The 15,622-nt window shown below is 38.3% G+C and overlaps 1 protein-coding gene and 2 non-coding genes across 3 annotated transcripts in view; all 3 read left to right on the top strand.

Moving 5' to 3' along the window:
* The window catches only part of EIF3A (eukaryotic translation initiation factor 3 subunit A), a 35,848-nt gene that overhangs the window by 7,926 nt on the left and 12,300 nt on the right, over positions 1-15,622 (top strand). The window contains exons 5-16 of the mRNA XM_049646537.1: positions 1,481-1,680; positions 3,564-3,772; positions 5,490-5,661; positions 9,291-9,395; positions 9,781-9,879; positions 11,024-11,140; positions 11,642-11,827; positions 12,341-12,688; positions 13,119-13,223; positions 13,310-13,423; positions 14,669-14,791; positions 15,299-15,452. Of these exons, the coding sequence (XP_049502494.1) occupies positions 1,481-1,680; positions 3,564-3,772; positions 5,490-5,661; positions 9,291-9,395; positions 9,781-9,879; positions 11,024-11,140; positions 11,642-11,827; positions 12,341-12,688; positions 13,119-13,223; positions 13,310-13,423; positions 14,669-14,791; positions 15,299-15,452 (1,932 nt within the window). The remainder of the gene's footprint in view (positions 1-1,480; positions 1,681-3,563; positions 3,773-5,489; positions 5,662-9,290; positions 9,396-9,780; positions 9,880-11,023; positions 11,141-11,641; positions 11,828-12,340; positions 12,689-13,118; positions 13,224-13,309; positions 13,424-14,668; positions 14,792-15,298; positions 15,453-15,622) is intronic.
* Positions 9,505-9,638, top strand: LOC125933580 (small nucleolar RNA SNORA19). The gene has a single exon (XR_007461008.1). It is a non-coding gene; the product is annotated as a small nucleolar RNA SNORA19 (small nucleolar RNA).
* On the top strand, positions 10,558-10,687 carry LOC125933579 (small nucleolar RNA SNORA19). Its single transcript, XR_007461007.1, has one exon. It is a non-coding gene; the product is annotated as a small nucleolar RNA SNORA19 (small nucleolar RNA).

Genomic DNA, 15,622 nt, shown 5'->3' with positions numbered 1-15,622 from the left:
TGGCTGAAGTCGGACGCTTAACCGACTGCGCCACCCAGGCGCCCCGATTTTCTTAAACAGTATTACTGAACATAGAAATAAGTCATCTTGATGACTCTGGATCATCTTAAAAGGTATCCAGCTGTCATAGTGCATATACAGTTGACACTTGAACAGCTTGGGGTGGGGGATTAGAGGCGCAGACTGAAACACCCCTTTGACCCCACCCATGCACCGGTGATCTGCCTGTGATTTGCCTATCCAAAAACTTAACTATAGCCTACTGTTGACTAGAAACCTTGCTGGTAACATAAACAGTTGATTAACACATTTTGTACGTTATATGTGTTATATACTGTATTCTTAAGGTAAACTAGAGAAAAGAGAAGGTTAAAATTAATGAAAAAATCCACATGTAAGTGGATCCACACAGTTCAAACCCTTGTTCAAGGGTTAGCTGAACTTTCAGTCCTAAAGAGCTGCATCAAGTCTGTTATCTTAATCTTGTGTCTGTCTTTACTGCACTTATCTTGCTCTTAATGGAGCTTTCTAACTATACAAATGGGGTATGTGTGACTTGAGAGTAGCTTTTGACTTTTTCTTATTTTGGCCTTAGTACAACCTTATGTTGCCATTCTGCTCACTATGGGGATGATTGGCATTTGTTTTATCAAGTTGTAAGTGACTTTAAGGAATATTTTACCAAAAAAAAATCCTGTAGGGGCACCTGACTGGTTCCATTGGTAGAGTATATGACTCTTGATCTCAGGGTTGTAAGTTGGAGCCCCATATTGGGTGTAGAGATTACTTCATAAATAAATGCTTATAAAAGTATTTTACTATGAGTATTACAACTTCTGTTTTATTTACGTAGCATGTGTGAATTTTCATTTAAGACAAGTAAACTTGGGCTTTTTGCTAACTACTGATACATAAATGTTGTTAACTTGAAGTTAAACTGCATCCCTTCATTTTGGGCCTATTGAAATAGAAATGCTCTCTCTCTCTCTTTTTTTTTTTTTTAAGGGCAAAGGAATTCTGATAAAATTGTTATATTGCATATATGACAGTAGAAAATTATTTTAATGACAGAGCAAGTAGTTAAGGTATACATCTATGTACACAGTTGAAATCAGGTTATCATAAGCCCAAATTTTGTTAGATAAGAAGGCTCTTTGTATTCCAGGCTAGAATTTTTTGTTCTTTTAGGATTTGAAGTGGTAGGTGTTTGAAAGGTGAGTCCCTCCTACACTTCAATTGAATAGCTTCCCATTTGTAAACTCTCCCAGAATCCCAGAAACACATTTTAGTCCTAGGCCAGGACTATGTCTAGTAGATGGTCACGACACAAGTGACTAATGACCTTGATCATTTCTGAAGACTGATTATAAGTTTGGGTAAATCTTGTTAAAATAACTGATTTCAGTATTTGAAATAAAACTTATTCACATACTTGTTGATGGTGGAAAGTACCTAATATATTTTATAATTATGTCTATAGCTTTCAAATTCTGCCTCCAATACACCCGTAAGGCTGAATTCCGTAAGCTTTGTGACAATTTGAGAATGCACTTGTCACAGATTCAACGCCACCATAACCAAAGTACAGCAATCAATCTTAATAATCCAGAAAGCCAGTCCATGCATTTGGAGACCAGGCTGGTTCAATTGGACAGTGCTATCAGCATGGAATTGTGGCAGGTACGTTGTGAACTACTATCTGTCTTTTGTAGTAACAGTAGCCCATATTGTTATTATTATTTTCTTTAATGAGTATCTTTCTCTTGATACTTACTGGTTAATTTCAATCATTAATTGAAGAATTTAAGATCATCTGATGGGTAACCAAGAGTTCTGAACAAGCAATCTCAGAATATCGTGGTTCTAGTTACCTGCTGTGAAATGGGGGCCAAATGTGTGCTCTTTTGGGCCCAGTGGCTTTCCATATAAAACAGTTCATCCTCAGTGCTGCTCCAAGTGTGGTTCATTGCCTGGTGCCAGTCTGAACTACCAGATTGAAATAATTAGAGAGGAGAATATGCATTTACGAAGGGTTTTTTTGGGGGGGAAGGATAGCGATTTCATGGTGATGGTGTGTGTGTGTTTTACTCTGTTTAGAAAAACTGAGCTTGTTTTTCAATTAATTTTTGTAATAATTTTACAAATTTGTAAAATTTTGTATTTTATAAAAGTATTGGTGGCAAAAGGTTGGAAATTAAAAACGAAACGAAACAAAACAAAACTTGTCCTTTGCTGTAGAGAATTGGAGAAGCGCACTGGATCGTCTCTCAGATTTCTTGGTGCTGCTTTGACTTAGTAAACATGCATGGGGAATATCCTACATGGGAGATCTCAGTGTGGTGCTGGGAGTCTTGCCCACTACTTGAGCTTTTTACACTAAGAATTGTGCAAAGACATTTTCACGTGATTTTGTAGTCACAACTTGAGACTTCTACATGTTTGACCAAAATATAAAATTTAATTGAAATTGCAAAGAAAGAGTGGTAGTTTTTTGAGCCAAGTGAAAATGTGATTTCCTGCTCTCCAAAATATTTTCCATTTCTGTAGGGACACCCTTAAAATACTACCTGATGAAATAGGAAAAAGAGGTTCTATAGAAGGTAGACATACTCCTTATAGAACAAATGGATAGATAAGTAGAAAGAAGGAAGTAATACTCACATGTTATCACTCAGAAATAACCTCTATGTTTTGTTTTAATGTCCTTCTAGATATTTTTTCTGTATATCCCAAGTGGTATGATAATCACTTTTAAAAAAGAATTTTAAAGTCACATTTACCGATGTGTAAGTTATCTCCAGCAAAACTCGCCCTGAAGTCTGACAAATGCAGTAACCACCATAATCAAGATGTAAAACATTTCCTCAAAACTGCCTCATGCCCCTTTGCACCCAACCCCTCCCTGATCCTTAAGATCCGCCGATCTGTTTTCTGTCAAAGGATCAGATTTAATCATTAAAACAATCTATTACGGAAAAATTTGTAAGCATATAAAACCATGCGTGCAAGGGTACTTTGAAACATTTTTAGGACAGTCAATGGGATTTAAAAATAACCTTTGCAAATTAAAGCATAGTTGGCAAAGTTGTCAAGATAGTCGTAGAATAGCTAACCTGGTTACTGTGTCAAGCTTTAGGCTGGGGCTGGTTGACAGAAAGACTAAATAAAATTGAATTCTACAAAATTCTCTGTGGGGCAGATAGATGTTTGTATAGATATTTGGCACTTTCTCAAATTACACCCCTGCTACTACTGTGAAAGAGACAGAAAGCAAAACACTGTGTTCTGTACGTCAGCTGGCACATGTTCAAACCTGTGCCAGTTCAAACCTGTTCTGTCTAATTTTAAGAAGTTTAAGGATTTAGTATGTTTGTGATCATGGCAGTTTTGTGAGATACATCAGATACTAGATTATAGATGAATACAAGGAACCACACATAGAGGGATTTTACTTCCCACTTTTATTCTTCAGTGTTTTGTGTTTTAGGTTTCATAAAGAGATTTGGATTAGATTTTTTGTTCGTTTAGAATGCAGTGACTGTAATTTATACTCCTAATCTTAGGAAGCGTTCAAAGCTGTGGAAGATATTCATGGACTATTTACCTTGTCTAAAAAACCACCTAAACCTCAGTTGATGGCAAATTACTATAACAAAGTCTCGACTGTGTTTTGGAAATCTGGAAATGCTCTTTTTCATGCATCTACACTCCATCGTCTTTACCATCTATCCAGAGAAATGAGAAAGAATCTTACACAGGAAGAGATGCAAAGGTAAGAATGTTGAAGTCAGATAATATTGAAAGTATGAAACAAATATCTCCTACTAAATGGCATGGTTCCAGGTTAGGGTTTCTCAACTTCTACACTGTTGACATTTGGGGCTGGATCATTTTCTGTTCTAGGGGACTAGGCATGAAGGATGTTTTGGGGCATCCCTGGTTCACCAGATGCCAGTAGCAGTTCTTTCCCTTCTATCAGAAATGTCTCTGGACATTGTTGTTCTTTGGTAGTAGCAAAAACCTGATGGAGAAAATTGAATATTAGGAAAGACGGTGTTATGGTATGAGCTTTCTGTCCATAAATGGTATTTAGAATCTAGTTTTAGAACAAATAAGAGAACTAAAAAAATAAATGCTGCCATCACGCCTGATTATAAGACATTAACTGAGTGTGTGTTTGAACATAAAAAAAGGGTCTATGACGTAGCAATCTAAAGACCACTTTTTTCCTTTGGCATCACATGTAACCTATTTTCTTCCAGTCAAATACATATATTTTTTAACGTGTTTTGGTTGGACTCCGGCAGCTCACACACCACTCTTTTCTCTTATTGGCAGACCATGTTATTTTGGCCTCCATAATTCTTTCTGTATACCAAATTGTTTTTCTTTTACCTTTGCAGCAATACACGGAACCAGCTAAATTAATTTTTCTAGTATATTTTCTTTGAAAGTCTTGAGGACAGTGTTCACTCATTGTCCTTCATGTAATCCGTGTCTGTTTGAGATTTAAAACAAAACAAAACTTGGTTTCCTTTAAGGTACCTATGTACCATCCCTTTATTTTTATTTATTTATTTAGTTTTTTTTTTTTTTTTTTTTTTTTTTTACATTTATTTATTTTTGAGGGACAGAGACAGAGACAGAGTGTGAACAGGGGAGGGGCAGAGAGACAGGGAGACACAGAATCTGAAGCAGGTTCCAGGCTCAGAGCTGTCAGCACAGAGCCCTTGCAGGGTTCGAACCCATGAACCGTGAAATCATGACCTGGGCTGAAGTCGGCCGCTTAACCGACTGAGCCACCCAGGCGCCCCAGTACCATCCCTTTAGAAACTGCTGTAATGGTATTATAATAGTAAGTATTGGGCTGTGTAGCTCTGTGTACATTATTTTGTTTAATCTTTACAATAGCCTCATGACTCAAAAAATTGCCTTAGGTTTCAGTCTTGGAAATGGTGAGGCTGCGATTCTAACCCTTCACCCTTTAGCTCCAGAGCCCACTATCCTTAATGTAATACGGTGATCTGAATTCAACCTGACTTGCCTCTTGTGTTTTAAGGAAGTTAAGATTTCTCTCCACCACGCGTCCTCCCAACACCCCTGTTGTGTTCACTGACATTCTTTGTAAATTTCCACCCCTTTCTTAGTGTCATTTTTCTTAGCTTTTAAAGCTGCCTTGTTTTTCTAAGGAAGCATAGGATATACAAAGGTATCTTATTCTACATTTTAACCTCCCAGTCTTTTTCTATAGCTGGAAGATATTGAGAGTAGTAAGTGGGTAGATGAAGTTCTGATTCTCCCAAGTACTCATTTTAGTATGGCCCATTTCTCTTAATTTCCTGTTTTGATGAATAATATGTATGAATATAGTCCACCAAAGGTGGTGTACATATTCTGTCACTGGCATATCTTACGAAATGATTAAAGAGAAGTGTCTTTATGTCAGGTAACATTTATGAATGTAACAGATTTGTGATTTTGTTCTCCAGAATGTCTACTAGAGTCCTTTTGGCCACTCTTTCCATCCCTATTACCCCTGAGCGTACTGATATTGCTCGACTTCTGGATATGGATGGCATTATAGTCGAAAAACAACGTCGCCTTGCAACGCTGCTAGGTCTTCAAGCCCCACCAACACGAATTGGCCTTATTAACGATATGGTTGGTATAAGTTCGAGCATTCTTACAGCTCAGAATAGGAAATTTATGGTCAGGGTTTACAGTTCGTGCCAGGTGGTTCTGATGAATGGACTGGTTTGAGAACTGCCGGTGTAAGTCAGCACAGTGTTCCTTTAAGGTGATTCCTCTGTAGGGGGTGGACTGAAGTTACATTTGATGTAGTAGATGAGAGTTGGACTACCTCTGAGGAATAATGTGGACCACTCAGTAAGAGAAAAGGTAATGATGGGTAAGGTTCATGGCTTACTTCAGAGGGCTGCAGGAAAACTAACCAAGCTGACAGATGGTAGAAATGGGGTGATGAGTATAGGAATGAATGTGAAGTTGATTAGGCCTGATTCTGGACAATGGGAATATTTCCAATTTTTCTTTCTCTTTTAATGTTTGTTTATTTTAAGAGAGAGAGAGAGAGAGAGCACAGTCACGAGACCATGAGCTGGGGAGGGGTAGAGAGAGAAAGAATCCCAAGTAGGCTGTGCGGAGCTCAATGCAAGGCTCGATCCCATGACCATGAGATCATGACCTGTGGCGAAACTCAAGAGTTGGAAGCTTAATTGACTGAATCACGAAGGCACCCCATGAAGTACTTTGTAAAATGCAGATTTCTAAATATAAATAAATAAATAAATAAATAAATAAATAAATAAAATGCAGATTTCTAGGGGTGCCTGGCTGACTCAGTCTTCTGAGAAGAGCATGTGACTCTTGATCTTGGGGCTGTAAGTTCGAGCAACACGTTAGAGATTACTTAAATAAAACTCAAAAAAATGTAGATTTCTAGGTTGTACCCAGTACCTACACCAATCAGTTTCAGAATATGGAGCCTAAGGTTGGTGTATCTTTACAATGTTTATGTTGATGGACTTTTGCATTCACTGGAAATTAGCATGTGAGTGCGTATTATGTTCTTAATGTTTATTTATTTTGAGAGAGAGAGAGAGAGAGAGAGAGAGAGAGAGTTCTCCACGGGGGAGGGGCAGAGAGAGAGGGAGAGAGAGAATCCCAATTTTGGGGCTCAATCTCATGAATCACAAGACTGGGACCTGAGCCCAAACCAAGAGTCTGCTGCTTAACTGACTGAGCCACCCAGGCGCCCCTTACACGTGTGTATTACATGCCAGGCAATTAAGATTTACAACTTTAGGTTTTAGAGAGTCTGACTCACAATAGTCAGACTTAGTAGTTACTGTAATATAATAGCCCAGTAAATTACTTTGGAACAAGAGAAATAAGAGGGACAGTTGCTACAGAAGAGGCTTTCCTTTTCTGGCAGAACCCGTTAAGTAAGAACTAATCAGTTTTCTATGTAGCAACACTTTTCCCTTGGAACACTTTTCTGTAACAGTAGGAAGGCAGATTCCCTTTGTTGTCAGTTTTTATTTTTATTTGTTTGTTTGAGAGAGAGAGTGAGAACTGTGTGTGCAAGCAGGGGGAGGGGTGGGGAGAGAGAGTCCCAAAGCATTGTGGAGCCCGACGTGGGGCTCGATTTCGCAAACCGGAGATTGTGACCTGAGCTAGGAGTCAGATGCGTAACTGACTAAGCCACCCTGGTGCCTGTTGTAAGCTTTTAACAAGAACTTAATCTGCAAAACAGCACTTCTCTGTCTCTGTATGCCTCCATGTTTTATTTTGTTGCCACTGGCCACAGGTCAGCTTTGTGTTTTGACGAGTTTTTGTGGGACTGACTTAGAATTAAGTGAATAAAATGATAGTATTTTCTTTGGGAAGAGATCTTACTAGCAAATAGTGTAAAAGAAATTTTTTTTTTATTTTAAAATACTGAACAAGTGTTTAAACCGGAAAGAGAGTCCATATCTCTTGAACTTTTATCTATATACCTAACACACACCTTGATGTTAAAGTTGGTGTCTTACACTGGTTTGTTTATCATTGTTGGAGAGCTTTCGGCCAGCAGCCAGGACATCCAGACTTGGGTCCTTATTGTGCCCATAGACAGGTATAAAGGTTTATGAGAAGGGTATAGGTTGGTATCAGGTCAGTTATTAGCTGGCTGTCAGTGGGCATTTATATAAGTCTTTATGAGTTCACCATACATTCAAGATTGAGACCTGAGCTTTGAGCTCCTATAACTGAATTTGTAAACACCAAGAGAATGATTTTTCTAAATTTATTTTTTAATGTTTATTTATTTTTGAGAGAGAGGCAGAGCACGAGTGGGGGAGGGGCAGAGAGAGAAGGAGACACAGAATACGAAGCAGGCTTCAGGCCCTTGAGTTGTCAGCACAGAGCCGGACGTGGGCCTCGAATCCACGAATCGCGAGATCGTGGCCTGAGCCGAAGTCAGATGCTTTACCGACTGAGCCAGGCACCCCGAGAATGATTCTCTTATCTCAGGAACATATTCAGGTTAAGCAGAGTTCATAAGCAACTCGTTCTTAGATCAGAAAGCCAATTATAAATCTTAGAAATATTTTAACAGATTACAGTAGCCTATTGTAGCATATCTCCTCTTTGGGGAAAAGGGTGCTAAATGGAGAATCTAGAATAATTTGATAGGAATACGATTACAGCCGGGAGAATTTTATTTGAATGCTTATACCACACCACACTTAATTCAATAAAGGCACTTGTAAGGGAGGTATTACAGAAATGTGGAAATCAGTCGTGCACCCATTTTGGATAGGAGGTAGACTAGAGTGCGCATGTGTGGGGATAGGATCTGCTGTCACTTGCCTCAGTCGTGTGACCAGTCTTGTGGCTACACACACAATCCTGCAGTCCTGTGCTTGCAGGTCTTGCTGTGTGTCTGCAGTTAGTCTGCTGTCTTTGGGTTTGCAGTTCCCCACATGTAAAGGGTAAAGGTCCGCGTGCATTCTATATTCTAGTTTATAGTTCAGGTAAGGTATGATTTAATTATGGGCAGTTTTGAAGTTTATAAAGTTTGGCCATTTTTTGTCTCCCTTTTTAAGAAAAGTTATTCAGGTGGCACCCTTAGTTGAGTTTTAGTCACATATAAAAGTGTAGATCATAAATGTAATTGGGTACATTCTCATCAGGTGGTTTATAGTCCTCGCTCCCCATGCCCCCCAAAATAGCCACTTGCCCTGATATGCGACACCACACATAAATTTGCCTGTGTACTTTATGTGAGATTTGAGGTTCACGTAAATGCAGTATGTTAAATTCCTGTGAGATTTATTCACATGTGTAGCATTTTTTTCTTCGATCATTTCTGTATAAGAACCTATCCCTGTTTGTCCTGAGTTTTTTCTAATAGGGGCTTTTATGAATAGTGTTGGCATGGTAATTTTTGTGTGCTACAGTAAATTGTGAACTGTGGGATTTTACTTATTGCTGGTAATTAGGTTGGCCACACTAGTTGTCTTTATAAATATTTTGTTGGTTTAGAGTTCTTATATCCTTATTAAGCTCTTGGGAGACTTTTCACTGTAGATAGATACATAATTTGGGGTAAGAGACCCAAGTGTAGTTTTCTTTTAGAGTCCTCTGGTAAATTTAAAGAGGATTGAGGCTGGTCTTTCAGACACTTTCTAGATCTCCAATCCTGTATTTTTCTTCTTTGTATTCAATTCAGTTGGGAATTTAGTTGGAAAATTTCCTTCAGCAGTTAAACCTTTTGTTCATTGTAGGTCAGATTCAATGTATTGCAGTATGTTGTTCCCGAAGTGAAAGACCTTTACAATTGGCTGGAAGTAGAATTTAACCCGCTAAAACTCTGCGAGAGAGTCACAAAGGTAAGGCTTGGCGTTCTAGTTTTGGTTATATGACCTTTGCTGGCTGGCCTTTTTTCAGGTTGTATTTATACTGAGGAGAGAGAAGTATTGTCCTCTGTGTTTAAATTCAGTGCACATTTCATTGTCTTTTTTTCTTTATGTTAAGGGAAAAGATATTTCTGATGTGCTAAATAAATAAGCCTTTGGAGGTAAATTAGCAGCATGGCTAATTTAGTCATTGCTGTCAGTCACCTTCAGACAAGCATCAACATAGTTTTGTATTACATTTGTATTTCCCTGCACTGTGATGTTTCTGTATGTTTAAAAAAAAAATGAGAAAAAGCTTCACAAATGTTTGACTGTTATTAGAAAGTATGATCTGTTTTCAATGTAATGGACTTTACAGGTTCTAAATTGGGTTAGGGAACAACCTGAAAAGGAACCAGAGTTGCAACAGTATGTCCCACAGCTGCAAAACAACACCATACTTCGTCTTCTGCAGCAGGTAAACATTTTTAAATAAATGTTTTATTTAGAACTGGAATTTCTCCCCTTGATTGTTTTTATCACAACACTAAAAAATTGAGGAATGGCCTAGGATTTGAACTCCTCACCAAATTCTAGCCTTGCCAAAATTAGTCTTAATGTATTTGATTTGGAAAACAATATTTTATGTATAATTTGTAGTTTTTTTCTCCTTTATTGTTGAATACTATCTATGTACATTTCTCCTCATTAGTAGTGTAAATCTAATTCAACACCTACATGGTTTTAAATTGTCTCAAGGGTACTGTGATTTATTCAGACTCCAGTGATGGAAATCCGTATTTCTAGGGGTTTTTCTGCTATTAGAAAATGTTGTAGCAGTGAACATTCCCATACATGTGTCTTTACGTACTTCTGTGACTTTGTGTAATATCAGAAGTGCAATTAGTCACAGAGTTTACACATTTAAAGCTTTAATAGCTCTTCAAGAGATTCAGTTAGTGAACCCTCCTACCTGTAGTGAGTGGGGAAGCCTTTTCTCTTGCTAAAGCTATTTATTGTTAGTCTTTTAACATACTTTAGGCTGACTCATGTAAGTTTGAATATTAGGGTTTATAATATGGCTTAAATGTTCCTGTTTTGTCTTCCATTTGTTTCATTGGGAGGGGGCTTTTACTATATTTTCACTTCAGTATTTATGCACATTTCATTGACCTGCTTTCTTTTGTATATGTGAGCAGTGTTATTTCTTATGTGCTATACAAATAGTTGAAGGCTAATTAGCAGTATAACTAAATAGTAATGCTGCCAGTCTCCTTCAGACAAATAATTTTATTAGAAGTGTTCAGATGAATTAGGTAAGTAGCAGATCTCTACAGATATATGGCCATTCAGGGCTTTTTGTTTGATGAAACTAGGATTTGAAAGGATTATGCTTTTGAGGAATGGTATAATGTGATGGTTCAGAGCATAGCTTTTGGGGTTGATAGCTTTGAATTGTGATTCCAGCTCTAGCAGTGTAGTGTTAACAGTTAACTTTGAGCTTCAACTTCTCTTCTCTGGGAAATGGACATAAGTTCTACTCATAGTTGTGTAAGACTGCACATAAAAATGCTGAATAAATTATTATAGCTATTACTGCTAACCTTGTGTTCTTTATGCAGGTGGCACAGATTTATCAGAGCATTGAGTTTTCTCGTTTGACTTCTCTGGTTCCTTTTGTTGATGCTTTCCAACTGGAACGGGCTATAGTAGATGCTGCCAGGCACTGTGATCTGCAGGTATGTGCTGGAAGGGACACCGAGGTAGAAGGCCTTTAAGGACTAAAAAAACACCTATCCTTTGTTTCTCGCAGTTTTTGGTTCAGTGGCACCATTTTAAAGTTGTACCGAATGGGTTTTCTAGCTTTTGTATTTAACATTCTTAATGTTTTCTCATATTCATTTGAAATTTTTTATCAAAAGTTACTTATTTGTGGGGCGCCTGGGCGCCTCAGTCAGTTGGGCGTCTGACTCGGCTCAGGTCATGCTGTTGTAGTTCACGAGTTCAAGCCCTGCGTTGGGCTCTGTGCTGACGGCTCGGAGCCTGGAGCCTGCTTTGGGTTCTGTGTCTCCCTCTCTCTCTGCCCCTCCCCCGTGCTCTGTCTCGTGTGCACACACGCTCTCTCTCTTTTCCTCTCACTCAAAAATAGACATTTAAGAAAATATAAGGGACCCGTCTGTAGAATGATTTCGTATTTGTATATAGATGTAACTATTGATGAGGTCGTTTAATTTTCAAAGGTTCGTATTGACCACACTTCTCGGACCCTTAGTTTTGGATCTGATTTGAATTACGCTACTCGAGAAGATGCTCCAATTGGTCCTCATTTGCAAAGCATGCCTTCAGAACAGATCAGAAATCAGTTGACAGCGATGTCTTCAGTACTTGCAAAGGCACTTGAAGTCATTAAGCCAGCTCATATTTTGGTATGCATCTTGGGGAGAAATGAACTACAGAATCTTTCAGGGGCCCTTACGCTATGTCTTGCACAAAAAGGTTTGTTTGGGATGATGTCTGAGAAAAAGACTTTGTTATATATTTCCTATTCAGTTGTATTTCTTAGTTTTGGTATTGTACCTATCACATATAAGACGATATCCCCTCTTCACCCCCTCTGTGGGATTTTTCCTTCCTGCTTAACTTCTTTCCTTGTTAGTGTTGTTAGCCTTTCTCCTTGGCTTACATGCTATAAAGTAGATTTGGTGCAGAGAACAATGGACCTAGCAAATGAAGGTTCTTCAGCTGTGTCGCTGCTATTAAAGACTTTGTATAGGTCATAGTATTTGGTGCTGGGAGCTAGTAGCTTGAGTAACATCATCTCTTGTTATTAAATGCAGATATACGTAAGGGTAACAGGTCAGGATTATTTAGTAATTTTTTGGATGCCTAATACCCCGGTGTGTCATGTGATAATTTTTTTAATCCATTTATTTTTGAAGCAAGAGAAAGAAGAACAGCATCAGTTGGCTGTTACTGCATACCTTAAAAATTCCCGAAAAGAGCATCAGCGTATCCTGGCTCGCCGTCAGACAATTGAGGAAAGGAAAGAGCGCCTTGAGAGTCTCAATATTCAGCGTGAGAAGGAAGAATTGGAGCAGAGGGAAGCTGAACTTCAGAAAGTAAGGAAAGCTGAAGAAGAGAGGCTGCGACAGGAGGCAAAGGAGAGAGAGAAGGAGCGCATCTTACAGGAACATGAACAGATCAAAAAGAAAACTGTCCGTGAGCGTTTGGAGCAGATCAAGAAAACGGAACTGGGTGCCAAAGCGTTCAAAGACATTGATATTGAAGTATGTAGCTCACTACTTGTTACGGTCTTTGATCCACATTTCAGAAGCACAGTTCTTTACCAATTAGTGATTTACTTTGAGTAATCTGGTTATTTTCACTCGTTGGGGTACAGCTGATTGATTAACTATAGTCTGTGAAGTAAGCATTTGTTTTAAATGGCTCTGTGCAGTTTTTAGCCATTGTTAAAACAGAGTTGGGTACGTGCAGGTGGGCGGAATGAGAAGTAGATGTTAAGATTATGTTGTTTTTCCCTACACAGAAGTGGAAATATGGCTATTGTAAAACATTCTTACGTTGCCTAACTTTACCCGCTGGTAACACTTACTCATTGTATAAAAAGTAACTTAGGTTTTGAGTACAGAAAACATTGCTCCATACGCCTTTCTTCTATATTCTTATTAGTGATTGTGCGTTTGTAATACTTTACAGGATCTGGAAGAATTGGATCCGGATTTTATCATGGCTAAACAGGTTGAACAACTGGAGAAAGAAAAGAAGGAACTTCAGGAACGCCTGAAGAATCAAGAAAAGAAGGTGAATGAAAGGACTGGTTGGTAAACTTACAACATGTCAGGTTAATAGAAATTTCTTTCTTAAATACTTGTTTTCATGTCATTCAGATTGATTATTTCGAACGAGCTAAACGCTTGGAGGAAATCCCTTTGATAAAGAGCGCATATGAAGAACAGAGGATTAAAGACATGGATCTGTGGGAACAGCAAGAAGAAGAAAGAGTAAGATTTACATTGGACTGTAACACTTTTAGACTGTAAGCTATAATTAAATCCTCTGCCAGTGATGGGGCCACGGTTTCAGAACTGATCATTCTGTGCTCTTTTGCGAGGAATGGTGGTGCTTTAATGGCTGAATACAGACAGACTGGTGGGCAGATAGATGTTTTTACAACAGAGGTTAAAAAATGAAACTTGTAGTAACGCAAAAGACAGGTGAAAAGTTCACTTAAAAAAGAGCTTTATGAGGATATAACTCACATGCCACACAATTCACCCGTTTGAACTGTAATTGATGGGTTTTAGTACATTTACAGAATTGCACAGCCATTAAACTTTACCCCAAAAGAAACTCCACGCCTATTAGTAGTCCCTCCCCATTTTCTCCACACCACTTTGGCCTTATGCAACCACCAGTGCCCTGTCTGTCTCTAGATTTGCTTATTGTTTAGATATTTTATATAAATGGAATCATACAGTACATGGCCTTTTGGGACTAGACTGTTCCTTCTGTATTTATCTAATGGTATAAGAGCAAGGCTTTCAAATGCTCGTGATTAAATTGTGATTAAAAACTAGTGGCCCTGTTCTAGTTTTAAAAAAAAAGTAAATACAGACAACAAACCTGTGGGGACTTGCAGTGTGGAGAATGCAGCCTCTTGGTTCCACTGGAGTGTTGCCATTCTGTGCTTCGTTTGCCAGTTCCTCCCATTCTTTCAGAAGTTCGAATTTTTGTGATAATGTGTAAAATCAGAGAAAACAGAGTGCAGACCAGATAAAATATTTGAGATGATTTGTTGTAGTCTCTGCCCTGAAGCCTTCCGTTTCCCTTTGGAGTACAGAGAGAAAAGTCTTCTTAAATCATTAGTGCACTCTGCCTGAACCTCCACAGTTTTCTTTAAGGGAGAAAATATCTTTCATAATTAGATCGTAGTGCTTATTACCATGAGGTGTTTACTTTCTGTTTTACTGTATACATTGTAGTTTTTCCTTTATAAAAATTTTCAGTACCATGGGCCTAGATAAGAATTTCTTACAGATGCCTCAGGACTCTTTTACCCGTCTCCTGTCCCTGATTTCTGCCCAGGGACACGTGGGCATGGATATAGTAACCCTTCCATTTTTATAGCAAGACAGAAGGGGCAGAGGATCTGCTCGTCATTCTTTGAGAATATCTGTCAGGAATTGAGAGTAAATTAATCAGAAAGTGAATGCTTTGAAATTTAACTTCATGTTATGTATTTGCAGATTACTACCATGCAACTAGAACGTGAAAAGGCTCTCGAACATAAGAATCGAATGTCACGAATGCTTGAAGACAGAGATTTATTTGTAATGCGACTCAAGGCCGCACGACAGTCTGTTTATGAGGTGAAGTTACTGGTTTCAGGGAAACATTTATTCATGAGCTTTTTTGTTTTGCCTTAAGGTTCTTCTTTAATGCAGTGGTACGTTGTGTCCTGAGCCAACGTTTTGTAATAATCATTTAAATAACATTTTAATAGAAACGTTCTTGAAAATATTTTGTAGGTTATTAAGCAGTCACCCATCTATAAACAAATTTTCTGAAGGTGCAAGTGGACTGCATAATATTTACTTTGGATGTAAGTTTTGTTTACTGTTGGATTTAGAAAGGAGAAAATAGATCAAAGTGTCCTGCTCTTAAATTCTGATTTAATTATTTGATTTGTTTTGTATAAAAACAAACCCACTGGGTGTAGGAAAAAATAACTGGCCACGACACGTCACAGAAACCGGTCATTGGGAAATGTGTGTACATAGGGTTTCAAGAAACTTGCGGTGCTTTTGTAAACTTCAAATTTAGCTGGTTTGTAGGGCTTCAAAAGATTTGATTTTTATTGTCCATTCTATTAATAGGAAAAACTTAAACAATTTGAGGAGAGATTAGCAGAAGAAAGGCATAATCGGTTGGAAGAGCGCAAAAGGCAGCGTAAAGAAGAACGCAGAATAACCTACCACAGAGAAAAAGAAGAGGAGGAGCAGAGGAGGGCGGAAGAACAGATGCTGAAAGGTATCGCTAGACCAAGGTTGGAGGGTGTGTGAGGCAAGGTTGATAGTCCGCCTTACAGTAATCTTATTTAGAAAATACAGGAATGAGGAACCAGGATCAGTGGCTTCTTAACTGCAGCTAACTTAAGCTAACTTTTAGTTGTCTGAAGTTTGTTTTAGGTGAGGATGTTC

This window comes from Panthera uncia, chromosome D2 (assembly GCF_023721935.1).
Source record: "Panthera uncia isolate 11264 chromosome D2, Puncia_PCG_1.0, whole genome shotgun sequence".
Taxonomy (NCBI): domain Eukaryota; kingdom Metazoa; phylum Chordata; class Mammalia; order Carnivora; family Felidae; genus Panthera; species Panthera uncia.
This window is presented reverse-complemented; position numbering and strand designations above follow the sequence as displayed.